Source organism: Physeter macrocephalus, chromosome 10, assembly GCF_002837175.3.
Source record: "Physeter macrocephalus isolate SW-GA chromosome 10, ASM283717v5, whole genome shotgun sequence".
Classification (NCBI taxonomy): domain Eukaryota; kingdom Metazoa; phylum Chordata; class Mammalia; order Artiodactyla; family Physeteridae; genus Physeter; species Physeter macrocephalus.
The window spans coordinates 20,493,728-20,521,375 of NC_041223.1; the positions used below are offsets into that span (position 1 = coordinate 20,493,728).

The 27,648-nt window shown below is 36.5% G+C and overlaps 1 protein-coding gene across 10 annotated transcripts in view; it reads right to left on the reverse strand.

Annotated features, from left to right (window-relative positions):
- Positions 1-27,648, reverse strand: part of UTRN (utrophin) — a 517,905-nt gene that overhangs the window by 46,913 nt on the left and 443,344 nt on the right. For 9 of the 10 annotated variants that reach the window (XM_055087454.1, XM_024122697.3, XM_024122701.3 and 6 more), the window contains 5 exons: positions 21,269-21,470; positions 15,339-15,424; positions 10,984-11,141; positions 8,810-8,976; positions 7,790-7,901 (listed from right to left, as the gene is read on the reverse strand). In XM_055087454.1, coding sequence (XP_054943429.1) covers positions 7,790-7,901; positions 8,810-8,976; positions 10,984-11,141; positions 15,339-15,424; positions 21,269-21,470 — 725 coding nt within the window. Of the gene's footprint in view, positions 1-7,789; positions 7,902-8,809; positions 8,977-9,010; positions 9,065-9,787; positions 9,821-10,983; positions 11,142-15,338; positions 15,425-21,268; positions 21,471-27,648 lie in introns of those variants that run through there. The other variant, XM_024122705.3, reaches the window with a different exon arrangement.

Consider the following 27,648-nt stretch of genomic DNA (forward strand, 5'->3'; position numbering starts at 1 on the left):
CTTTCTCTAGTTCCTTTAGGTGTAAGGTTAGATTGTTTATTTGAGATTTTTCTTGTTTCTTGAGGGAGGATTGTATTGCTATAAACCTCCCTCCTAAAACTGCTTTTGCTGCATCCCATAGGTTTTGGATTATCGTGTTTCTGTTGTCATTTTTCTGTAGGTATTTTCTGATTTCCTTTTTGATTTCTTCAGTGATCTCTTGGTTATTTTGTGACGTATTGTTTAGCCCATAGAGTTGCTTGTAGTAGTCTCTTATGATGCTTTGTATTTCTGCGGTATCCATTATAACTTCTTTTTCATTTCTAATTTTAGTTTTATTTAGGTATTTTCTGATTTCCTTTTTGATTTCTTCAGTGATCTCTTGGTTATTTTGTGACGTATTGTTTAGCCTCCATGTGTTTATGTTTTTTACTTTTTTTTCCTTGTAATTGATTTCTAATCTCATAGTGTTGTGGTCAGAAAAGATGCTTGATATGATTTCAATTTTCTTAACTTTACTGAGGCTTGATTTGTGATCCAAGATGTGATCTATCCTGGAGAGTGTTCCGTGTGTACTTGAGAGGAAAGCGTAATCTCCTGTTTTTGGATGGAATGTCCTATAAATATCAATTAAATCTATCTAGTCTATTGTGTCATTTAAAGCTTGTGCTTCCTTATTAATTTTCTGTCTGGATGATCTGTCCATTGGTGTAAGTGAGGCGTTAAAGTCTCCCACTATTATCGTGTTACTGTCGAGGTTTGTTTTGTTTGTCCTTTTCTTCTCTTGTGTTTCCCACTTAGAGAAGTTCCTTTAGCATTTGTTGTAGAGCTGGTTTGCTGGTGCTGAATTTTCTTAGCTTTTGCTTGTCTGTAAAGCTTTTGGTTTCTCCACTTTATGTATTGAGGTGCTCCTATGTTGGGTGCATGTATGTTTATAATTGTTATATCTCCTTCTTGGATTGACCCCTTTATCATTTGAATCTGAATGAGATCCTTGCCAGGTAGAGTAATCTTGGTTGTAGGTTCTTCCCTTTCATCACTTTAAGTATATCATACCACTCCCTTCTGGCTTGTAGAGTTTCTGCTGAAAAATCAGCTGTTAACCGTATGGGAGTTCCCTTGTAAGATATTTGTTGTTTTTCCCTTGTTGTTTTTAATAATTTTTCTTTGTCTTTAATTTTTGTCAATTTGATTACTATGTGTCTTGATGTTTTTCTCCTTGAGTTTACCCTGTATGGGACTCTGTGTTTCCTGGACTTGGGTGGCTATTTCCCTTCCCATGTTAGGGAAGTTTTCGACTATAATCTCTTCAAATATTTTCTTGGGTCCTTTCTCTCTCTCTTCTCCTTCTGGGACCCCTATAATGCGAATGTTGATGCATTTAATGTCCCAGAAGTTGAAATTTTGTTTTATATCCCTATATATTAACCAATATTGACAAGAACATACCTGAACCTGATACTTTAAAAGTAACATGTACTTGTTTGAAAACTGCAAAAATGGAATACAAATCTGTTTTAAGTGTTGTTTACTTTTACTAAGCTGTTTCTGTTCCTTCTCTCTTCTCACCAAAATCTCAACAAAACTCTCAGAACAAACTAGTCCTGTCCAAACTCAGTTCATAAGCAGAGAATTCTGCAATGATTCCATCCCTAACAATTTGAGTGCTGGGAGTAGCTGATGTTGCTGACTTTTCTAGCAATAAAATTTCATAAATATCTCATCCCTTCTACCTGAGCTAACATGACTCTCAAACCATCTTCCTATCTGGGCTAATGCTTCAGTTCCTGATAGCTATATTTACCAATGGGTAAGTACTCTCTCTATTGAGTTTCCCCACTTCCCCACTTTTCCTACATGGATTGGGCCACTGCCCCTCAGCAGATGCATATAGCCTCTAATTACTTTTCTTTCCTGTTAGCTGTTAGCATGACTCTGTGTTCTACTTATGAACACATTCCCCTACATGTTGTTCATAACTGCAATTTCATATTGCAGTTATGAACGAGATGAGTACTGCTGCTCCCATGATAACACCATCTCCCCTACAATCCTCTCCATCATGGGCTGTAAAATCAAAGGCCAAGAATAAAGGAGGTTGGTTACACTATTTCCCCCTTAGCCTCAGCTTTAACATCTACTAAAACCGATATGCCTATCCATTCTCCTCTGTCAGCACTTGGCCAGACACCGCTATCATCTGTCACTTCTAAAGACAAACTGATGATCTTCTAAACACCATCTCATTGCCAAAACCTCCTATGTCCCACTTCTATCACATACTGGGGTCTGGCCACACGTCAGGCTTCATCATAACTCAAAACATCTTTCAATCCCAAATCTTTAACTTGGAAAAAACTTTCACTAACTCAAACCTTCTGACTCTTACTCCTAATTCTTGCCCCCATCATCTTGATTTCTAGCCCCTCAACCCCCTTTGTTTTCTTCAACATGAGGATAGCCCAAATCAATCCCAGTACCATTAACACCTTTGAATCGTGCAGCCCGTGGCCTTCAATTCTACCTACCATCTTTTAATTTCAAAGCTGTTGAGCAATGATGGAGTCACGAACTGCAAATCCTTGCCAACCAACCTCAGCTGCACTCTTGTGGCAATGGAGCAGTCAGTTTACTCACCTCTTGGCGACTCATACTTGCCTCCAGTAGCATTTCCAAGTGGTTCCCCTTTTCATTCATATTTAACTCTATCCAGCTCTCTCTCAATGTCAGCAGTTGCATGAACTCTTATAAGTCATATGTGAAATTCAACACCCTCGCTCTCTAATTTAAAGAACTACCTACTTTATGCCCTACCATATAAAAATGTTTCTAATTTGAATTAAATTTGGTTATTTAGAACAGAGAATATAGACTTTTTAAAAAAAGATCCAATTACGGTAATTTTCACTGTGAAATTAAATGATCATAAACTCTTATTCCAATAAAAAAGAAACTTAAAATTTGAATATCTTTAATATAAAATGTAACTATTTTTAGAATAACTGTTAATCCCAGAATTCAAACATACAGTGCACAGGTAACAAGAAAAAAATTTGAATATTATCTTGCTCCATAAGCTTACTTATTCTTCAAAAAATATATATAGTCCTGTTGAATCTGTCCACATAAAGACCTCTTTTTCTCTTTCATTATATTTTTTCTGTATCTCTAGTCCCCAGCAAAATGCCTGGGGACTAGTACCTGGTATATAACAGGTTCTCAACAAATATAATATTCCAGCAAGCATACAGAAAATTCCCCAAAAGGAGTTAAACCACTATATCCATGCCACTAACTTTGAACAAATCACTTACCTTCTCTAAGACTTAGTCTTTCTTTATAAAATAAGGATGAGTTAATTTCTTAGACTCTTTCCAGCTTTAATATTCTATAAATAGTATTTATAATGTCAGATATGAGCACATTTAGCTTTTATGTACCAGAATTAACTAAGCATAGTAAGAAAAGTACGAGTCCTCCTTGTCCCAAGGAATTAAAAAGATAGTTGAGGAGGCAAAAACACCAACACAGAAAACAATACAAGATAACACAGAATCAAATACTAACTGGTAAAGTAGGGGCTACTGTTAGAGGCCACAGAATGATGTGTTTTGGTGAGGGGAAGCTGGAAGAATTTGGGAAGATTTCACACACAAAGTAAGAGTCAAGCTGTTTTTGTGAAAAAGTGGGATTTGAACGAATGGAGAGATAATGGTAACAAGCATTAAATATAGTCTATGTCATGCTGTTTTAGATGAACTCTTTTTGGGCCTAATGAAAGAATTTTAAATGTACAAATTTGGATTATAGAGTGGTAAGGAGGAAATAAGAGTTTTTAAAAAATCATTTCCTAGCAACAGAAAAATTCTACTTCATGTCTGTAGATAAATGTTTTATTATCAATTTCATAAAATACTTTCATAAATTATGGTAGCTAATTCATACACCATTAGTCTTTCTACATCTAAAGACAAACACCATCATAGATAATAAGCTGATATGTTTCAAGAAATATTTCTTGAACTTTGTGGGTTTAAAATAAGACTTATAAACTTCAGAAAGTTTTTAACGATAGAAACATTCAGAATCAGCTGGAAAACAAAATTGAACAGGAAAGAAATCAAGTCAGTAATATGACTAGAGCATTTTCCTAACCACAAACGGAGATGCACTATGAGAAATGCCAACATCAGGATTTATACAGAAAGGTCTAATCCATTTAACACTTAAGCAGTGCTTACTATGACTGCCTTGAAAAATTCATATTTGAGTTCATTTTATAAGGCAGACACCAGATGAGTTTAGGGAATGTTGAGTAAAAGATGAATGCACCGTAAATAAAGCTCACTTAAGAAAGCAATTTGGAAAGCTGTAAAATCAAGTAATTCATTACAATTTGAATTTAACAGTATGCCTTTCAAAGATTCAATTTATACATATTTCTAGTTATTTTACCAAAAGTTCTGGGATCAAATGCAGAAAATAACCTGTCCTAAGAGATGATTTATGAGTAAGCTGCTGATTAAGATCACTACACAGGGCTGTCCTGGTGGCGCAGTGGTTAAGAATCCGCCTGCTAATGCAGGGGACCACGGGTTCGAGCCCTGGTTCGGGAAGATCCCACGTGCGGCGGAGCAACTAAGCCCGTGAGCCACAACTACTGAGCCTGTGCTCTAGAGCCCAAGAGTCACAACTGCTGAAGCCCGCGCGCCTAGAGCCCGTGCTCCAAAACAAGAGAAGCCACCGCGATGAGAAGCCCGCGCATCGCAACCAAGAGTAGCCCCCGCTCACTGCAACTAGAGAAAGCCCGTGTGCAGCAACGAAGACCCAACGCTGCCAAAAATAAAATAAAAATTAATTAATTAATTAAAGGAAAAAAAAAGATTGCTACACAAACTTCAGAAAGGGGCAAGAAACCTCCCAAAGCACATCTGCAAAAAGGAAGCCATCCTGTACAATGCAGGGTAAGCTGTAATATTAGGTATGATAACGGTGACTTTGCAAAGACTAGGTAACAAGAAGAGCTTTGGGTAACTTACAGATTTTATTTTAAAATGATAGCTGGGGAGTGAAATTCATCAGCATATCAGTGATTCAGAAGCTCACCCCCACTGACCATAGATTGATGTTGAAGAGATGTAGATTTCAAATTGTGTGGGTACTTTGCAAGATCATTTTCAATTATTGTATTTAAGACCAAGGAAAATGGTAATTTTATACACCTTTACTGACTTCATACATCTTTAAATATGTAGTCATTTTTTATACATCTTTAACGTATACTTACCTTATGATTTTTCCCATTTTGACATTAGTTCTTTATAATCAGTTTCCTAAATTTCTAGCTCTAATCATGCAAATTTCAATACTATATTTCTCCCCAATTCAAATACCTTACAGTGACCAGCAGCGGTCTGCACAGCCTGATATCTGCAATTCTCTTTAATTTCATCTCTTACCAATCTCATTCTCCCTTTTGTAAAGGGAGAAATTCACTCTGTGAAATTCACTCTAGTTTATTTCTGTTCCCTAGTCATTCTCACTTCTTCCCCACCCCCAGCTCTGCGGTTGTGTGACCTGTGCAGCTGCACAGGGTGCCACACTCAGAGGCTTCCTGAGCTTGGCTTAATGCTCTGCTGTTGCCATCTTGAAAGTCACAATAAATTTTTAGCAAGGGGGCCCATAAGTTCATTTTGCTCTGGCATTTCAAATAGCCAGTGCTACCTACAACACCCCCCTTGGGGAATAATAAGCTCCACTTTCTTCCCTGCTCTAATCATGCCAACCTCTTCCTCACCTCCAGACCACTGTGCTGGATCCTCTTTCTGAAACACCCTTCTATACCAGTTCTTTACACAGCTGATTCTTTCGCATCCTTCAAGCTCAACTAAAATGTTAATTTCTCTGAAAGACCTTTCCTGGTTTCTTTATCTAAAGTGCCTCCTCTAATCTTCTACCTCACTATCCATTTATTTCTTTAGAGGCACTTACTACAATCTGTAATGATCTCGTTTATTTGTTTCCTTGTTCTCTTGTCACACATCTCCTCCTCTTAAAGGGAGTAGCAGGAGAGTCAGTAGTCTTGTCTATCTTGGTAGTACACTGATGAATTATCAGAGCCCCAAACAGCATCCGACACATGGTAAGTCCTCAATATTTATTTGTTGAGTGAATGAATATGTTAATTATAGTAATAAATGGTGCTTCACAAATTTTCTTGGGATATTTTTTCCTAAAGTTATTATGCACTATGAATATTTCATCTATCATAATTCAGCAACATTCTAGAGATGTTTTTCTCCACATATACGGTACCTATTTATTTGAGATAAGATACCTAAGAATGTGAGTGAGATTTATATGTGTATATCTTGTAAGTATTGCTGCCTTTCTGCCAATTTATGACCCAAAAAGCAACTCAATTCCCTAAACCAAAGAAAAGGTACAGCTCTATGAATAAATTTTGGTCTGCTATTTGGAAAGAAGCTAAAAAATAGCGATCAACAGAAAATGAAGATAACTTCAGAAAAAAATATTTTAGATCGAAGGAACAGCAGGAATCAATATCCAATACTAGTGAGGCATTAACAAAGTGTGATAATAATGTAAAGTGGTAGAAACCTCTTTTGGAAAATAACTTGACATGAGGTATTTTGGCCATTGACCCAGATCATCTACTTCTAAGTGCTTTGACCCAGATAATTTCCATCTATGGAAATGTAATTTATGTAATATATGGAAAGAGCTATTTTCACAATAATATTTATGAGTGTTGCTTATAATATCAGAAAATTGAAAATAAACTAAATAATAAACTATAGTTTATTATTTAGTTTATTTAGAAATTTAGTTATTAGTTGTAATTTATGTAATATATGGAAAGAGCTATTTTCACAATAATATTTATGAGTGTTGCTTATAATATCAGAAAATTGAAAATAAACTAAATGTCCAAATTTAACAGAATGGTTAGATAAATTATAGTAATTCACTCAATTAAACATTCTATAACTTGGAAAGATTATATTGCATGACAGCATGGGGGAATACTTACTATACAATATGTGAAAAATGCAGTATTAAAATTATAGAAATACGAAAATAAAATCTCAAAATCACCGATATGGAAGAATATTGCTAGGTAGTTTACTCAGGAGCTAGATTTATGAATTTTTTACTTTCTCCAATTTTCTACATTTTTGTTAATGTAAATACAATAAACATATTTTAAGTATGTCTAAAAGAAACAATTTCTCATCATATAGTATCATTTTCAATGTAGGTTAGTGTGAGCTGTTAAAAGAGTTTGCTACCAAGAATGCTACGTTTAATATTAAAACACAGATGTAAATAAAATTTAATAAATTAATTTTTCTGAAAAAAGTATAAATATTCTGTGCTAATAAATTCAACATAATGTATTTGCTTAAAAGAAAACAAAGCAACAAAAAATATATGGTTGAGTGATCTTGAAAGGGATTTTTTATGAAATAAAGTTAAGTCTAAATAAACTGAATACTTTTAGACACTAGCTAATTCAAAAGCAATATGTTGGGCTTCCCTGGTGGCGCAGTGGTTGCGCGTCCGCCTGCCGATGCAGGGGAACCGGGTTTGCGCCCCGGTCTGGGAGGGTCCCGCGTGCCGCGGAGCGGCTGGGCCCGTGAGCCGTGGCCGCTGGGCCTGTGCGTCCGGAGCCTGTGCTCCGCAAGGGGAGAGGCCACAGCAGAGGGAGGCCCGCATACCACACACACACAAAAAAAACAATATGTTAAAGCAAAACCAAATAAACAAACACTGGCTCAGTACTCACAGGTATACAATATTCCACCATTGGGTAATGTAATTTGTGACCTTTTGCTGTTCGACCGGAAAAAAAGCAACTCTGGCAGACATCATAGTTAAAATGCTTTAGGCTTCTATACCTAGAGAGAAGAAAGGAAAATTCATTGTCTTGAAAGCCTTTTATATAGTCCAAAACACTCATTTGTGGTAAGGAATTTCATTCATCCAAATCACCATGAAAATAAAAGTTATATTGGCTACAAATGTGGAATTTGCTTATTTAGTATTTTAGCTCCAAATTAGAACAAAGAGAATCTTAAATTTCACAAAGGAAATTAAGGAAACCATCTCCCAAGTGAGAAAAAAAGCAAATTTTTGTAGTTGAAGTCTCTAAAACATGTTTCCATCTGTTTCAACATAATAAGACAAATATCCATGTCAGAAGATTTTCTGTAACGTTTGAATGTGAATGCAAAACGAAAGAAGAAAAAAGAGTTATGCTTATTAGCTTGACACATCAAAATTTAAAATATCACTTATACCATCAATAAAAAATGAGTTTCAAAATTCCCTGACAAAGGCTTCTTGTGTGAAAGTCGGGTTAATGTACTTCATGCCAAACTTGGCCGAAGTAACATGAAGTCATTTGATTACTTCTCAGTTAGTATTTAAATGCTAAACTCCTGCTTACCAAGTTTGACCCCAAAGTCTTAGAAAATCACCAAATTCCATCAGGGTCATATATGTATAATGAGTCATGCAATTATTATGCATGAACACTTCTGTAACCTATGTAAATAGAAACTCAGAAAGATCTCTGGTTCTGGAGCAAAACAGTATAAATAACAATAATAAAATAAGCTTCATGTATTGGCTCTTTGAGGGAATGCCATTTTCAGATGGACTGAATGTACTAAAAGCATCCTATTTCTTCAGGAGGCAAACCCCCAAATGGGAACAAGTGGGAAGGAATGATGGACATACACTGAAACTATACAAATAGAACAGAAAATAGCCTCCTACCACCACTGGTAGTAAATCAGCCTACCTGAATCCAACAATTGGACATTCTTTACAGATGTTGCATTTGGCCTGATGTTTTGCAGTCTCAGCTGCTGCCACTCGATGTAGAACCGGCAGCCAAACCATGGACTGTGGTTCCAGACGCATCCAGTCTACAAACTCTTTCACACTTATCTCTGGCTTGTTGTTATTCTGGTGAAGAAACAAAAATGTTAAAAGTGAAGAAAATGTCTTCATTTAAATTGCAGCAGGTGCTGTTGCTTCAAAATCTTCTGAAAATCTGTATAAAAGTAAAAAGAGAGTTTATATAACTCTTTCTAGGTCAGTTAAATCACTAAATATGTAAGGTTCTTCAAGGAAAAAAAAATTCTAAAATTGAAAAAGAGAGGGCTTCCCTGATGGCGCAGTGGTTGAGAGTCCGCCTGCCTTTGCAGGGGACACAGGTTCGTGTCCCGGTCCGGGAAGATCCCTCATGCCGCGGAGCGGCTGGGCCCGTGAGCCATGGCCGCTGAGCCTGCGCGTCCCTGTGCCCCGCAACGGGAGAGGCCACAACAGTGAGAGGCCCGCGTACCGTTAAAAAAAAAAAAAAAAAAAAAAAAAAGAAAAAAGAGAAAAAGAAGAAATTGTCATTACGAAGAAGAAAAAATTCCCAATACCTTAATAGACTTAGATTTAAAAAACAAAATCAAAACCCACACAGTTCGAGGTACTCTTCACATAGATATTTTAAAACTATAAAACTCATTTATCTAAAACAGTAAACATTTGAGAAAGTAAAGACTCACTGATAACTTCCTAAACTTGAAGGCCATTATAAATGCCAATAAAAACTGTTATCTCTTTTTCCTGCTCCAGTCCTGTTACATCATACCAGGATCACATTAGGATGAATATACTTTGCAGGATTTCCAAATGTATCAATGATAAATTGTATGAAATGTCTTGGTCTCTCTTTAAATCTTAATACTAAGTAATTTTCACTTGTGCAAAGTTAAATTCGTACCAATGTCCTTCTCCTGCTGCTGTCAAGGTCATTCTATGAACCAGAACATATGAGAATCATATTTAGAATTTTCACTTGGTATTTTTTGTATCTCTAAAACAAGAAAAAGGGCCATTATAAAATGTAATAAACCATAACATCAATTCTTCTTAAAGAGATGGTGTGAGCATTTTTTTCCTCAGCAATGATAAATCACTAGACATGCCTTGGCAAAATATCTGTAGGCTTGTACTTTATGTATACTTAGAACATAGGTAGAAGCATTTCTAAAATGCTTTTCTATACAGTAAGCATCAAAAAAGAAACTAACGTGCTTTTCCAGTTTAATATCAGTACCTTAGATCAGTATACAATTTGTGTACATCATTCTCCTTTTGTACATATGTTCTCAAAGAAAAGCGTGCAATTTCAATAACATCTTTAATTTACATTTTAAAAAAATCTTGCCTACAAGGAGGTCAGGGCGTTTTTATTCATTTATTTAGCAAACATCTATTAAGTAGCTATGATGTTCAAGGCACTGTACATAGGGATACAATAGTAAAAAGAAAGAAACAGTCCTTGTTCATGGAGCTTAGGTTTATATAAAAGAAAAAACCCACTAAACAAGTAATTATACAATTCAGTATGTTTTTATTATCAATTTTAATGAGCATGATAATAAGAAGGCAGAGGAGATTCAGGTGAACATAGTAGGGACACATAACCTCATCCGAAGGAGTCAGAGAAGGATTTTCAGCGGATGTGAGATTTAAGGGAAGATCTAAAGAATGAATAAGGATTAGCAATATCAAGGGAGTTTGTGGTTGGAGGGTAAGGAAGTACATTCTAAACAGAGGGCACATGTCCAAAGGCACTAGGGCCGGAATGAAGGAACTAAAACAGCACGGCTGGAAACCTCAAGGGGACCAGTGGTACAAGATGAGGCTGGGGCAAAAGCAGGGCCAAATCATAGCAATCTTATGGCACATGTTAAAGATTTGAGGTTTTAACCCTTGAGGAACAGTAAGTCTCCTGGAGGCAGTTGCTGTTCCTTGAATCAAATGTGCCTTAAGAAATAAAATAAACTTACTGGGATGGGACCAGCGTCTTCCACCACCTGGTTCCAGCCCAAGTCCCCTGTTCCATTTCTCAGAATATCCTCAATACCATTCCCCACACATTCTATACACCAGTGATCCTTCATGAACGTTTACCTGTTGGAAGCAGCTGCGAACGCTGGGTTCAATATTACTGCCCCCAAAAGCTGCTACTTCCCCCAGTTGCCGAGGGATCTGGATGGCATCATGAAGTAACAGGCCAAGCTGTCTCTGGTCACACATTTCCGTGGGCCCAGCCACTTCCTTAAAGAGATCTACAAGGAGGAGAGGCAAGAGGTTAATCTCCATCTGCCTATTCTGGAATTTTAAGTAAAATATACCTTTGGTTATGTGGAATGAATGACGTAGATTAAAAAAAGACTTATGGGGACATGAATTACATTAGTTGTCGCCTGAATTCTGACAACCTTAACATTCTGCATATTTGTAATCAGGAACTGGTTAACTACATGTTTCCTAAAACGATCTACTGCAGTATGTAAATACATGTAAACAGACCAATAAATACAAATTTCCTTTTTAAATGGTCCAGTGTATGCATGTGGGTTCGTTCAGTGGTCTCAATAAGGTTTCCCTTCTTATTGAAAAAGACAGACAGCTAAAAGGAAGCTTTCTTTATGACTTGTTAAAGGAATGAATGTATCTTAAGTAGCAAATTTTAAAAGATTTGTTTATCAACTCTTTGTATTCACTCCTAAATTCAATTTTCATTGAACATATATATTTTAATTCCTTTTAAAGATTTCTATACTCAAATCTATTTTGCATAAGAAACATTAAACAGTATAAGGAGGTGTCCTTTATTTTTAGGGGTTATTTTTTTAGGCCCAATCAGTCTCTCGTTCCTTATTAGCGATAAAAATTATTTTTTTACAACATTTCATGTAATACATTAATTCAAATGTAAAGGACTTAATGAAAACTCATGCATACTTTCACACAGTTCTTAGGCTTTTCTATTTATTAAAAAAAAGATGTTTTAAAATTTTTTTGATTCAGTAAAATAAAAACTCTTTTCTTCCTTCTAGAATTGGCTTATCTTCTTTTCATCACTTGCAGTATTTTGAAGATGAAAATTATTATCATATTTCCGGCAACAAAGCTAATATATTCAAATAAGTTACTTTTGGAGTAGGGAGAAATTTCATGTAAAAACAATCCACTTCATTAGAGAAACTAATATTTTTTGGAAAGAAATTTCCAAGTTCTAAAAATTCAAAATCACACAAATTCTAAATGGTTTTCATGTGAAGTTTTCCAAGAAAAAAAGAATGGGGAGTAAATATTTATTGGATCCTAAAAACCATTTTCAAACAATACCCGATAACTGAATATCAGATCAAAAGGTATCATTCCCTTTTTTTTAAGGAAATAAGGCTAGATCTAATACTGTCAACAGTAAATTTTCAAACAAATAAACCAAGCTCAGTGACACTGACACAGTAATTATAATGAAATATGACTTTAATTGTAAGCATACATAGGGAAAGCAAATTCAATAAAAATACATTTAATTTTTATTATCATTTGTTCTCTTAGATGGTTAGAGTTCTACTTGCTTCTTTTCATTTGTCAAAAATAAGACTATCATAGCCAGAAAGTATTTATCCAGGATTCTTATTATGATTCTCATTGTAAACCCGTTCCTGAGAAGAGGTCTCCTAAGTCAATGCAAAGTTGATGCATATGAATTAATAATAATAATCTGTAGAGAGAAGTGCACATATTCAGCAACATCAATCATGCCCAGCTTTCCTCTTTTGAGGAAGATAGCTACACTACTATGCCACTCTTTAGGTAAAACTACACACAAAACATAAGAGAAAAGACTCCTTAACATTCTGACATATTTCTGAATTCTTATGAAAGTTCACATGTTGATGTTACAGTCAGATACGAAAAGGAGTATCAGGATGTGGGGATGGATCAGAGGAATGTTCCAATCTAAAACCCAAGTTCCAATAAGTAATCACAGAAGAGATGCAAAAGGCCATTCAAAAGGATCTTTGTAAATGTGTTGCTGATGAGGCAAGGAAGCCACTGAGTTACAAGCAGGAAGGCCAGAGTGTTGTTAGAACCTAATCAAGGGACATTCTCAAAAAGGCACGAAGAGAAAAGAAGATGTCACCGGGGTAAAGACACTGACGTAAGCCACTGCAGAATCAGCGTTCAGTTGGATACCAGTTGACCCAGAATAGCACCTCTGCCATTGAGTTTGGCGAGCAAAGTGTCTTGAATATCAATTCCAACAAAGAAAGTAATAATGAGGAAGTGTTCTGATACCACTGGGGAAATCAAAACTGGAATCAGAGTTGCTAAGGACCTCAAAGTAAAAAACAAAACAAAACCCCAGAATATTTCCAGAGTCTCAGTACTCTGAGGAAAGATTTAAAGATTTCTTATTTAATTAAGTTCTAAATGGCATACTTCATGGATTAAATTAAATACCAGAAATTTTCATTGCAGGGCTTCTGCTTCCCCTCCTATAATCTGGAAGTTCAATGTGGAATTATACAGAGTGTTGTTTCCCGACATTTGTAGAAAGTGTGTCCACTGTAGTATGAGTGTATGAGTACATGTATGCTGAAATACCTCTTCATTTGAAAAATTATATGCTTCAGAAATATGTGTGAAGGTATGCGTGTAGATAAAAGCCATTTTTTGTATATTGCAAAGAATTTGGTTTTTGCTCTAAAACTATAGCCATCATGTTGTAACTCTTTCTTTTGGCCTCAGATTACTCCAATAATCAGCTTGAAAAATACAGGGAGGAGGCATCGTTGATCTAGAAAAACAGATCACCCTTACATTTTAATAAGATTCATGATAAACTTTGAGGTTGGATTTGCACTCTTTTCAGAGTAAGTTGAGCACCGTAACATAATTGTTATTTTCAGAGAACCCTAAATTCTTTTAGGAACACATGAAAACCCCAAATCACAGTTGATTTTTTTTAAAGTCCTTTTCTAATTTGATACACTGACGTTTTCATTAACATTTTTCTTTCCCACTCATTATAGAAATAACTTTTTTAGCTTTGAAAATTGTATCTTTTGACAATTATAATGCTGAAGACGACATAAATTCTAGATAAAGTGCCACCAAACAGAAGCCTGTGCAAAGCTTTTTTCTGCAGGGCTTACTAGGTTCTGACTCCATCAAGGCACCTTGCCTCCTGATCCTACAATCAGCTTTTCGTTTCATTTTTGCTGACATTCTTGTCAAACTATCTAAAAAAAACAAGCCACCATGATCTAGCCCGGGAATTCAAAAACAAATTGCTTCACAGACATCCCAGAAAATAAAAGTATTTAAAAATGTATGTATGTTCACAGAAGATGAAGAACCTAAAATTTATAGGACCTGGGATCAAATATTTTCCTGTTTTTGGTATCTCTCTATTCATGAAATATCCCTCTCCCTCTCCCTCGAAGGTATGGATATATCTGTACAGAATCATATGAGGCTATGCATGGCAGGATCAATTTACTCACATTTTATGGATAAAATTAAATCAAAAAAATTTACAGTAATTAAGAGTTTGGAGACATAGCAGCAATTGCTACCATTTATTCAACAACTGTTACTTCTAGGTACTTTTCACATATGATCTCTAGTTGCTTTCAAAGCAAGAATTACTAGCTTCATTCTTTGTTGAAGAAAATTCACTAAATTTCAGCTCCCTGGAATGTGAAATGGGAATCTTATTACTACCTCTTAGCTGTCGGTATTCAGTGGAATCATGTAAGCTGCCCAGAGTCATCCAGCAGCCACTAAGTGGTAGAGCTGAGACTCGAAGGCAGGTCTCCCTGTCTCCCGAACCTGTCCCTTTCCAAATGTCAAGATGCCCTTCATTAACTGACAGCTAAAAGGTCACCACTGATTTATTTGGTGAATAAGAATATAATGAAATTTTAAAATATATCACTTTATTTTCTTATACTATAAAATATAATTATTTGTCTCACTGTGACTATAACAGTTCTAGTCCATTCTGATTTTCTTAAGCATTGGAAATATACAGAAACAGAAAAGGTTTGGGCTTTAGAGTCAGAAATATCTACGATCTAATTCTAGCCCCACGATTCACTGTCTCTACAGCCTTGACTAGATTTCTAACCTATCCCAAGAATTATTTTTTTCAGCTGGAAAATGGAAATCACAATGCCTACATTATGGGGCAATTATGAATTAAATGAGATACAATCTGCAGTCAGTTCTTACTCCATCAATGCACCTCACATCTTGATACTATAATCAGCTTTCCATTTCACACAAATTCACATCACTTTGCACTGACACCCTTTGTCTAGCTTCGTACATGTATGATCAGGGTTAAAAAAAAAAGGAGCTATTATTACTAGCAAATCATATAAAGTAAATCTCTAATAAGTTGTTATTATCATTATTATTACTAAAAACCTTATTGGTATAGGAAAGGTCTTACATACATCTGTATTTTTCTTCTAAGAGACCTTTGGAGAGAGAGATCAATCCAATCTTCAGACTCTGCACTCTTATTTTTCCAGTCCGACCCCTGAAATTATAAGGATCTCAGTGTGTTAGATGCATTTAAAACTGTATACAGTATGCTAATTATTTCTGAATATCTAGCTCCTTGAGGCTAAATGGAAAAAAAATTGCATCTTAAAAATTCAACTTTCTATTCACTTTTATTAATTAACATTAAACCCATACCATAAGTTCATGACATATTTTAATAGTATATTTGACTTAGTCTGGAAGAATATACAGCCTGAAGTCACTTTACGTACAACATATGAACTAGGAAGAACAAAAGAAAGTAAAATGAAAATGCTAACTATAAAGCTAAAAATATTTCATTTTTATAAACACTATGAATTAAAATCTGTTAATAATTATAAATGCAAGATTCTAAATAATAGCTAGAGATATATATAATATGCATGTGACAATACAGCAAGAAAGGTGTAATGATATATCTAAAAACAGATGTAAGAAAACTGACTGGAAAACTAACTATATGTTGAGGGCTTATAACTTGTTGAATACTTAAAAACTTCTCATCTTCATTGATTTTGATCTCTGTCAATGCAGTTTCTATAAATTACTACTGCAATTATAATGGTCAATGATCTTAAACACACAGGTGTACAATCTTTATTTGGGGGAGTATCAAATTATAATTAAATACAAAACATATTAATTAATTAACACTAGAAAATAGCTTCATATTATGCCAATGAGAGCCCATTTCACTTTTACTTATAATTTTACTGGAAGAATAATTTTATCTTTAAAAGCATAGAGTTATATTTATCCTGTCTTTTATCAAAGAATAAATGAGTTGTTTACCAAATGTCACACCGTACTAGATCCTGGGGCTGGGGAAAGGGAAATGCAGAAGCTACAAAAATTAATCCATGATCCTTGCTATGAAATAACACACAGTCCAGAAAAAAATCAAGATATAAAGATTTCTATCTTTCTTATTTCATATAAACAGGATCAGTTTTCAGTTTCAGTTTTTACTGTTAATTTTCTTATGATATGTTTTCAATACACAAGTACAACACATTCAAAACCTATAACTAAATGTTTACATAATTACATGAATACTTAAAATTTAGTAATTCATGCTATTTAAAAACATATAAATATTTGTACCATGTAACTTTAATTTTAAGTCTCCTTACTGTCAAACTGTATTTAAGTCTGGCTCGTTGATATTCTTACTATTACTACTAATTGATATCTTTCATTCTCAAATTATAAATACTCAATTAAGTTTCTGTAAACATACAATGACATATAAAGCATGAAATTTTTAAAAAAAGGAAAACATGCTTAGGGATTGGTAAAATGTATTTTCAAAATAGTCCCTCAATAGCCTAGAGTTTATAATCTATAGTAAATCATATCCAACAAACATATTGAACCCTTGCTATGTATGTGTACAGCATTCAGAATTGACCTATAAAATAACTAATACTTAAATTTTAAAATAAATATAGCCATTATAAGCAGAAACCTAAAGTTTATATACTCATTTCAGTTTCCTACAGTTATAGAAATACTAGTTCCAAATTAACCTTAAACTGAGCCATGCTGTGAAGTGTGTTTCTACTTCATATTTTTTAGGTGTTTCCTAATTATCACATGAAAATAGACTATGTCTGTTTTCTTCCCTCCAAAAATCAGGAAATTTTATTCTCTGTACACAATCAGACAATAGACTTGAAGAAAATAACAAAAGGCTGTGCAAATAGACTAGTACATAACTGTGGCTAAGGACAAAGTAATCCCTTAAGGGAAAAAAAGATCAAACTGGTACGTATTGGAGGCTGATCTCCAGTCTTTGGTGACAACACCAGAAAGGAATATCATCAGGAAGACTACTGAAAATGTCAACCATCCATTCATGGCACCATCAACGATTATGAAGGCTTACTGTGATCCCAGCATTGTTCTATGTTCCACAGGGACCAAGAGAAAAGTGTAAGACATGATTCCTACCCATGACTAGCTGGAGAGGTGAGACAAGGAAACAACTAGAGAATCATAAGAAAATATTAGACCAATCTTATGCATGGAAATAAACGAGATAATTGTGGCTGACTAGTCATTAATGATTGGTGGTTAGTCTGAGTAGTTATTAGTCTCACAACATTTGATAGAGAAGGTAAGTCTAAAATCAGACACTGAAGGCACGACACAGCTGGACTGTCCTGACTAGGAGAAAGTAGATTACCATAGGAAAAGCCCGGACAAGGGGACAGAGGAAGGGGATGTGAGCACCAGAGGCAGGATTCATCAGGTACAGGGAGAACTTGCATCAAGAGTAAACGGTTGATAAAGTTGTCCAGGTTATATGGACCCAGAGGATAGAGGGCTTTGATGTTAAATAAGATATCAGAATTTGAAAGGTAACAGGGAGTCAATGAAATTTATTGTGAGTGACATAACACAATATTTAAGTATTTGATTCCCTGATAGTTTTCATAAGTAACTCCTGAAATTAATTCAACCAGAAAGATATGTACCTTATAAATAAAATTATATCCGCCTTGGAATAGTGGGAAAAATGACTTAACACTGCATCAAATGAGGTTAATATTCTCTGCAGGGACAAAAATATTTAAACCAAGAAATCCAGACTACTGCTTTAAATCTTGATTTAAACAAATTTAATTTCCACTAAATTTAGAAGGAAGATTGTGGAATTAAGACTTTTTAGCCCAGGAAGATGAAGACTGAGAGAGGTTGTGGACTCATAAATGGAATCAATTTTATCTTTATAGTTTATAAAGTCCTTTCTATATATATATATATTAGTTCATTTGCCCTTCACAATCACATGTATGTGAAGCAGAGCAGATATTTTTATCTCAATTTTTCAGATGAGAAATTGAGATGCCAAAAGTTAAGCGGCTGCCAAGTTTTAAAGCAACCAGAACCAAAAATTTGGATTCTTGTCCTCTACAGTAGAAGAAAATAGACCCTTTTTTCAGACAATTCAGAATATTAGGAGTTGGGTACATGTTAAAAGCTGAAAGAAACAGTAAACAATATAATTTATAAAGTACTATCTTTCTTAGATATGGCAGTATTGTAGGATTAATCAAGTGATTATCAAAAAAGCTGAATATAGTTCCATATCTACTACTAATATGCAGTAGGTGGCTGTGGATAAATTGTCTTTTCTCACTGGGTCGGTTTCTCAATCAGTAAAATGAGGAGGGCAGAATAGAAGATCCTCGAAGTCCTTCTGCTTCTAGAATTCTAGGATCTCCTGTGTGTGCATCACTCATTACTTCAAGAGCTGGGTGAATATATTTCAAGGGCTGAAAATACCCGGTCTGGCTGCAACCAAAGCAGTGCAGTAAAAAATATATGGTTAATAGATGAATGTCAGATTAACTGAATGAATGGACGGGTTAGATCATGGTACCATTTCCAAGGTTCAGAGACTTCTTAGGGGTCCATAACGTCCTGGTGCACTGGATGGAGTAGATCATAATTCCATCAGATTCTCAAAGGAAACTAAGGACTTGAAAACAGTTAATAACTCTTGTTTGGATAAAGGAATAAGTCACAGTTGCTAGAGAAATTTAGGTACTCAACTCTGGCCATCTGAGACTACCATCATATGAGTAACTGTACTTTTCCTTAGGTTAATTCATGATATTCCTCTCCAAGGCGGAAAACTCGACTGAATGGACACTGTTCTAACCTAGCATGGTCTTTGCTATATTTCTTTGACATGGAAGGGAGATAAATCCTAAAAGCTTTTTGTCCTTTGAAAAGGAAAATTTCAAGATACTGTCTTTCTAAATAAGAAACAGTATCTCTGTGTTGCATTTCTCATGTGTTCACATTTGATGGTAGACAGTGAAAATATGCCAACATTTAACTCCCTAGAATATGAATTACGATGTTTCACATACTGCCTCCTTCCCAACTGAGGGGCACTATTCCCTTTGGGCTGTCCAGTGAAAACAGCATATATAAGTGTTATGGGCTGAGTTACATCCACCTAAAATTCATGTGTTGAAGTCCTAACTCCCAGTACCTCAGGATGCAACTATATACGGAGAAAGTCTTTAAATAGGTAATTAAGTTGAAATGAAGTCATTAGGGTGGGGACTAATCCAATATGACTGGTGTTCTTATAGAACATTAGGACACAGACACACACAGAAGAAAGATCATGTGGGAACACAGGGAGAAGACAGCCATCTATAAGCCAAGGAGAGAGGCCTCAGAAGAAACCAACCCTGCTGACATCTTGACTTCGGACTTCCAGTCTCCAGGACTATGAGAAATAAATTTCTGTTGTTTAAGCCAACTAGTCTGTGATACTTTGTTAAGGCAGCCCAAGTAGAGTGTTAGAGCCACAGATAATGCCAAAGCAGGGTGATTTAACATCTTCTCCAGTTCTTCCCTAAAACATGTCTCAAAATACACACCTCTGGCTCTACCATACTCCATAGAGCTTAATGAAGTCCTTAACTAAGTATCCCATGACTTTAGCATTCTTCCTGGGACATAAAATTAAGTTATAGGCTTTGTAGTTAAAACACCTAATTGACCAATTATTTTAGTGAATTTACTATAGAAAATGTCTTTAGAGGTTTAAAAAATTGAAGATCAACTTAACAGTGAATTAATGTTAACAGTCATGTTCTACCCTAGGAGTATAAAAATTTGCGTTAAAATGAAATGTACTGAAAGATATCACACAGGGAGATAGTAAAGCCCACATTCATCATGGTAACAGAGATCCATGCTATCTGTTCTTCAGTGAGTTTATTAAGAGCCTCAAGCACACAATGGCTATTTGATTATTTTTAAAAAGACATTGTTATGATATTTGTCAGTATTGAAAGATAAAAGATTTTTCTAATCAAAAGAATAAATGAAATTTTAATTAACTGAAAGCTCTTGAAAGCTCTTGTATCTATCATTTACTTCTTACACAGAATCAATCAGCTGCTAAACCATGCGTGCATTTATGAACTATCATCTATCTTCTTTCTCTCTAAATCAAATAAAAAACTGATAAGCACAAATTTTCATACAGCTAATTAACAGAAAATAAAATTTAGAGTCTGAGAGAAAAACAGTTCTAATTTTCTTATTTCATCTTTGCATACTTTAACCCCCTACCAGAAGAATGAATAATTTTTAATGTTTCAGAAATGTCAGCCCACAGTAGGTCTTTCTAGAATTGATTATTTTACAAACGCATTGTCACATTTAAAAAAGCCAAATTAATGGCAAATGAGTTATGCTGAAAGCTGGGAGTGCTCTTTATGTAACAGTGAGCATCTAATTAAATTACAGATATTGGAGTGTCCTATAGTATAAATTATTTAAAACACCACGTATACACATAACCACCACTGCAATAAATAAAGCTAATACCAAAAGAGAAATTAAATCCTTTTAATTGCCTAATTGCTCTTAAGTTGTCATACAAGAAATGCAGAGTGGATTATTAGGAGCCAACAAATTTTAAAATTCATAACAATAACTACAAAATTTTGTCTTTTGAAGAAAGAAATACTATAAAACATTATGGAGGAAGGAAATTGGACTTCTTTCCATTAGGTTTCCCCTAGCATGGTGACTAAAAACACTAGAAATTTGACAGCCTATATAAATTGAAGCAAAATCTTAAAATCATAGATGGACATTCTTTTTTGTTCTATTGTTGGTTAAGAGCTCAATTTTTGGAAAGTCGTTCCTTTTCAACAATTAACGTAAATATTTCCACTGGGAAAAGGACTTTGAAAGAAAGTATTTTCTTAAAAATTCACTTTAAAAATTTAGACATTTTGCACTATCAACATATTTCACCCAATGACTGTATTTTAATGGGAAAAAATGCACTTACGTATCATATACATTGAGTAGCCAGTTGAGACACATATCCACACAGAGAGGAACGTTGACCAGATTTTTATGCATTTGTTCAAGGCCATCATAAATTGTTGTCAGACAGTTGATGACATCTGGAACACTAAGAAGCTGATCGTTTTGGTTGAGCTTGTGCTGTGTGAAAACTTCATTTGTTGTATTCAACTCTAAGAGATCCACTAATCAGGTGAGAAAAAGGAATATGCACAGTCATTACATTATAGAACAACACTGAAACAAAACCACTGCCAGTCTTGAGTTTTTAGCTTGATTCTTCAATTTAAGAATCTATCCTTTTTAGCTAATTTCAATTTTTAAAGAAATAAATAGCATTTCCATTCTTACATCTCTAAACTCTTCTTTTATCCACATCTCTTATGTTTATGCTTTTGAATCTAAACCCTGCCACTTTTCAATATGACCTCACTTTTCACTCTTTGTAATGTAAATTCTTCCACCTTTACTTTTCTGGCTTTCCTCCCTTCAGCTTCTTTGTACTTTTTAAGGTAGGAAAGCATAAATCTCTGAGTCTAATCCTAATGGTAGAACAGCTAACATACGACATTGCTCTTTCTCCTCACTTTTGAGAACAGCCAGCTCACCTCTCATTCATCCTTTATATCACTGTGTAACTGATCATTCTTAAACAGTTTCTCCACATGCACATCATGAGATACAAAGGTCACTGAAGATATTCCGTTAATAAAACAGGTTTGGAGAAAAATAATAGTTCTCCACCGCCTACTGAATCAAGCCTGATCTGTAAGGCCCTCAAAATGTGGCTCTAGCCTGGGTTGCTTCCCATGACCCTTTGGCACATAGGCAACTTGTAGCTAGGTAGGATTAGAGGAGGTTCACAGTACAGGTCCACCCATCCACAGCTCTTCATGTATTTGCTCCCATTCCTTACCCTTCATGGACAGAACCTCTACAGTAGGCATGGCTGATGCTAGACTATGCAGGGTGGGCACATAAGGATAAAGTGGAGCCCTGCTCTCGAAGATGGCCAGTCCGAGAGGGAGGATAAGCATACTGATAACTTCACTAAAAGGGGTGGAAATGCCCTAAAAGAAGAAGACATAAATTTCTATGAGAGCTATTACTGCTAGGGGAGTGGAAGCAGCCTAGAAAAAGCTCCCTGGGAAGGTGGGATTTGAAATGGACCTTAAAAAATAGCTAAGACACAAGAGATGCATTATAAAGCAAGGAAAGAATTCCAGGAAGAGAGAACTGCTTGAAAAAAGACAAGAATTCAAGGAAGTCCAGGCAGCTCTGGGAACCGATGATGGCAGTGTGGGTGGTGTGTGGTCACACATGGGTGGCACGCAGTTACCGTGAGGCAGACGCATGGAGCGCAGGGGGCAGGCCATGTTGGCCTAGGGGGCGCCCTCCAAGGCCAGGAGGAAGAGTTTAGACAAAGAGAAGAACATTACATAATCTTTCCTTTCAATCAACTTTGAGTCATTCATTAGCTACCTGAAAACAGGAAAACATATTAGATTATCAAACTGCCATGTATCTATACATTTACTGAGTGTGGAGATGACTCTTCTAAATCTAAACATGTAGGTTTGGAAAATTACAGAACCACACGAACTTAAGGTCTGCTCTTGGAAATTACTGCTTTATAAAATTCTTCCCCATCTCCACACTTAACTTTTTAACATTAAAAAAATAAACTTGGGAAAACTTTTTTTTATATATAAACAACTACTTTCTCTTTGCATGACACACCACTGTTCCCTCAAAAGCATGACATATTTTGACAGTTAAGTAAAATGAACAAATAGCTTCCTTTGTATTTTTCTATTTTTAACCATTGAATAACCACTAATTTTGAATTTTTTAAAGACATTTATGAAATGTGTCTACTCTAGCTGCTTAAATACCATAGAATGATTTTTTCCCCCAAATTATCTACAATGGAAAAGAACTGCTTTAAAATTATGCAGATTAAAATTATTTTTAAAACAACTCAACAGGGAGGTCATTTTTTTTAAAAGAGAGAAAGACACAAATATAGAACACACAAATCTGGACAAAAGATCAGTCCATTTCCTCTAGATGTCAAATACATCACTGGTAAAATTTCAGCTAATTACAAAAGTAACCTGTGTAAGCTTCACGTGAGTTCGAGATGGTGTCAGAAAAAAGAAAAAAGAACCATCTGGATTTTTCATTGTCACTTTTACCTCATTTCTTGGCACTGTACACTATTTTCAGTTCTAAACTTCCAGAGGGCAGGAGTAAAATTCAAATTCATTCTTCACAGTACTTGACAAAGAGAAGTGTTTAATAAATGACAGTGGCCACAGAACTATAATTCCTCACAGATATAAAGAAACATATTCAAATACTGCCAAAATGCTCTAAGTTTTCTGAATTTCAACACTAATTATGCCAGCAACACAGCACTGCTATTACATCCCTACGTGGCCTAAAGGTGACAAAAGACCAAATTCCAAAAAGACCATTTCCTGAATCAGGCTGTCCTTGTATTCCTTCTGGAAAAGCCTCCTTTGTGATACACTTTGTAGCTGTGACAGTAATTTGCCACATCCCACAGACTATCATGTCTTCAATTTTTAGTGATTTACTCTGACACTTTGCCTTCGTGCTTAAGCCAGGAATACATCTCCCTGAAGTGTGTCACATTTAGGTACCTTAAAAGACTGACTACATTTAAGTCACAGGAAATTATGATTTTCTCTTTTCAAAGGGAGACAAATGACAGCTCAGTCATGCAGCAAATGAAACAAATAGCAGAATCACTTTCTGCCAACTTTCAGGCTTTTCTTTAAGCCCACAATGAGGCAAAGGGGGTGAATGGAATTGGATCATCATTCTCCTGTTCTGCAAAAACACACACTGTTTAGCATCCGACCTTGGGCTTCTATGACTCTCCTCCTCTCTGTTTGACTGTCCCTTCTTAGCACCTTTCCTATCTCCTCTTCCCCGGACAGCTCAGAAATGTCAGTGGCACTCAAGGTCTCATGTCTGCCCTTTCCCTCTATAAACCTGATGCTCTCGTTCACTTTCATTACTACAGTTATTACTTCTCTCTGGATGACTCCAGGTTCTGTTTTCTCACCCTGATCTCCTGATTGAATACCTGATCCACATTCCCGCTGCTCTGTTCCCAACCAGAGCTATATTATCGTCTTCCAGGAATCTCCACCTTAATATGTCCAAATAAAGGTCTTGCCTTTTTGTTATGCAGAAATCCAGTAATGCTGTTACTACACAGACCATGAGTCTGCAAATCCCAAGATATCCTATCACTCTCCTTCTTGCACACTCTGCAATCTATCAAGTACCAAATCCCCCCAATTATTAGCTCTCCTTCCTCTTTACAAATCCATGCCCTCATCTCCCCTTCTATGCTCAGCCTCCATCACCTTTCACCTGAACTCTTTACTTGTCCTCTCTTCCCTTGGTCCTTTGATCTTAGATATTGTCTAACGCATGCATCCACGACTGGCCCTCTGTCCTAACTTACACAAAACAGAAAACTGTTCTATAGCACCCCAATCTGTAAAGAAAATATCCAAACATTAAACACAACATTGTGAGAGCTTGAGGAACAAAAATGTAAGGGAATCAGAGAAGATTTCGTTAAAAATGACCTTGAAACTGGACCTAAACTGATTTTAAGGACATTTCAGAATACTGGACAAACTAGCTCATAAGCTACTCCATTTAGACTCCATTATTACATCATGTTCCCTGAACTCCATCCAAGCCTTTGATTCTTATGAATATAACTCCCTCCCTTCTTACCCTTGATTACAGCCATGTGCCTAAATCCTATGTGGCTTTTAGATCCTGGCTGATATACTTCCTACTCTAGGAAGCTTTGCCTTACTCTTCACAATGAAGGGAATCTCTGTCAGTATTTCCCTTTGGCTTCTCTGTTGCTGCCTAGCACGTAAAGTTTTTAAATCAAAACACAAAAGAATATGTATAATACATATGTGTGGTCTAAAGTAAAATAATAGAACAAGCTCCCATTAATTCATTACACAGCTCTAGAAATAGGCTATCACTGTATGTTGGAATCTCGGTGGAAAAATCTCCTTAATTACATCCCCTCACAATCACAGGGAGAACCACTAATCATTGTATTTCACTTTTAATTTCTGAAAGTATATATGTGTCCCTAAATAACAGAGCACTTAGTTCTGCCTGGTTTTGAACTATATAAATAAATGGAATCAAACTGTACAAATTTCTTCTGCTACTTGATTTTTTTCACGCAACTTTATAATTCTAAGATTCAACCATGTTGATGCTGATTACCAGTTTATTTATTTTTGCTGCTGCATCTCATATTTATGAATATGCCAAAATGAAACAAATGTTACTACTAATAAGTGCTGCTATAAATCCCATACATATTTCCTGGAGTACTCCGATAATTTTCAAACTCAAAGCATTCACCCATGGGGACTTCCCTGGTGGTGCAGTGGTTAAGAATCCGCCTGCCAATGCAGGGGACATGGGTTCGATCCCTGGTCCAGAAGGATCCCACATGCTGCAGGGCAACTAAGCCCGTGTGCCACAACCACTGAGCCTGTGCTCTAAAGGCCGCAAGCCACACCTACTGAGCCTGCGTGCCGCAACTACTGAAGCCTGTGCGCCTACAGCCCGTGCTCCACAACAAAGAGAAGCCACTGCAATGAGAAGCCCACGCACCGCAACAAAGAGTAGCCCCTGCTTGCTGCAACTAGAGAGAGCCCGCGCGTAGCAACGAAGACCCAACGCAGCCAAAAAATAAATAAATGAATAAATAAATTTATTTTAAAAAAATCACGGGCTTCCCTGGTGGCACAGTGGTTTAGAGTCTGCATGCTGATGCAGGGGACGTGGGTTCGTGCCCCAGTCCGGGAAGATCCCACATGCCGCGGAGCGGCTGGGCCCATGAGCCATGGCCGCTGGGCCTGCGCGTCCGGAGCCTGTGCTCCGCAAAGGGAGAGGCCACAACAGTGAGAGGTCCGCGTACCGCAAAAAAAAAAAAAAAAAAAAAAAAAAATCATTCACTTGTGTCCTAGGAGACTTCTCTGTGCCAGAGATTGTATGAGGCCTGAGGTGGAGAAGAAAGCAGACTCACCCCTCACATAAAAGCTTAGTTCATTTGGAGAGACAGACGTTAAGTAAGTAAATACATAGAATATCAAATATTATGACAAGTGCCACATAAGGAAAGAACGGAACCTATGACATGGAAAATCAGGAGTGACCTAGTTTGGAGTAGAGTAGCCCAGAAAGACTCATTAGAGACGGGTGAGTTAAACTAGGACCTAAAAGGGAAAAGAACGCACCAGCCACAAAGAGCTAAGACAGGAGCTCTTCAGGCAAGAGGGACAAAATACAGAGGTCGCCATTTCAATGTCCACTAAAACTGTGAGAGCCCACCGTGCGCTGTGGTGAACGAGGCGAATGGAGAGACCGGCCAAGGCAAAGGCCGTTCTGTGCTGAGGGCAGCAGCGTCTGTCGTAAGCAGGGGGTTGTGTCCACGTGTAACGTGCTAGCTCCGAATTCACGTTCCTTGAGTGTGGGCACCAAGTCTTTTTGTATTGTTTTATCTGTTGCACAGTCTTGGAGCCCGATAAATGAATGAACAATGACAGTAACAACAGTGTGCCCTCTTTGTTAGGACACTGTGCTGGCTGGAGACTGACATGAAATGAGAGGCAACCGTTGACCTAAAGCGGGCGTCCGCACAGACGGGGCAATCCTCCTCATGTTATCTGTCGCACAAAGCCACGCAAGAGGTGCTGATGGGAGAAAAAGTCGTTACAGGCCATCATAAAGTTCTGGAAAAACTGGAGGCAGGTGCGATTCGCTTGTAAATGTTTCCAAAAGAAGTAAATTTTTAACAGAATTTGGGAGGACTAAAGGGTTACAGACGATTGCAGAGGAAGAAGGGTCAGGGCATTTCGAGTAAACAGAAAGGATAGGAGAGGCAGAAGCAGATTAATCATAAACATGTAGCTGGATCAGTGGTGCCAAGGCCCCGCTGGGAGAGCACTGGTGTCAGGAGGCAGCAGGGAAAGTGGCAGCCAGGTGGCCCTAAGGACATCACCTCGAATGTTTACAATCGAACACAACCCAGCATATTTCTAAGTGTGCGTTACTAAATGTCGTTTGGTTTAGAGGTGGGAGGCATCTCTCTTCTCCTCCTCTCTGATTTGGAGGGATGAGATGAAAGACGGAGTTTTTTTTTTTTTTTTTTTTTTTTTTGTGGTATGTGGGCCTTCCTCTGTTGTGGCCTCTCCCGTTGCGGAGCACAGGCTCCGGACGCGCAGGCTCAGCGGCCATGGCTCACGAGCCCAGCCGCTCCGCGGCATGTGGGAT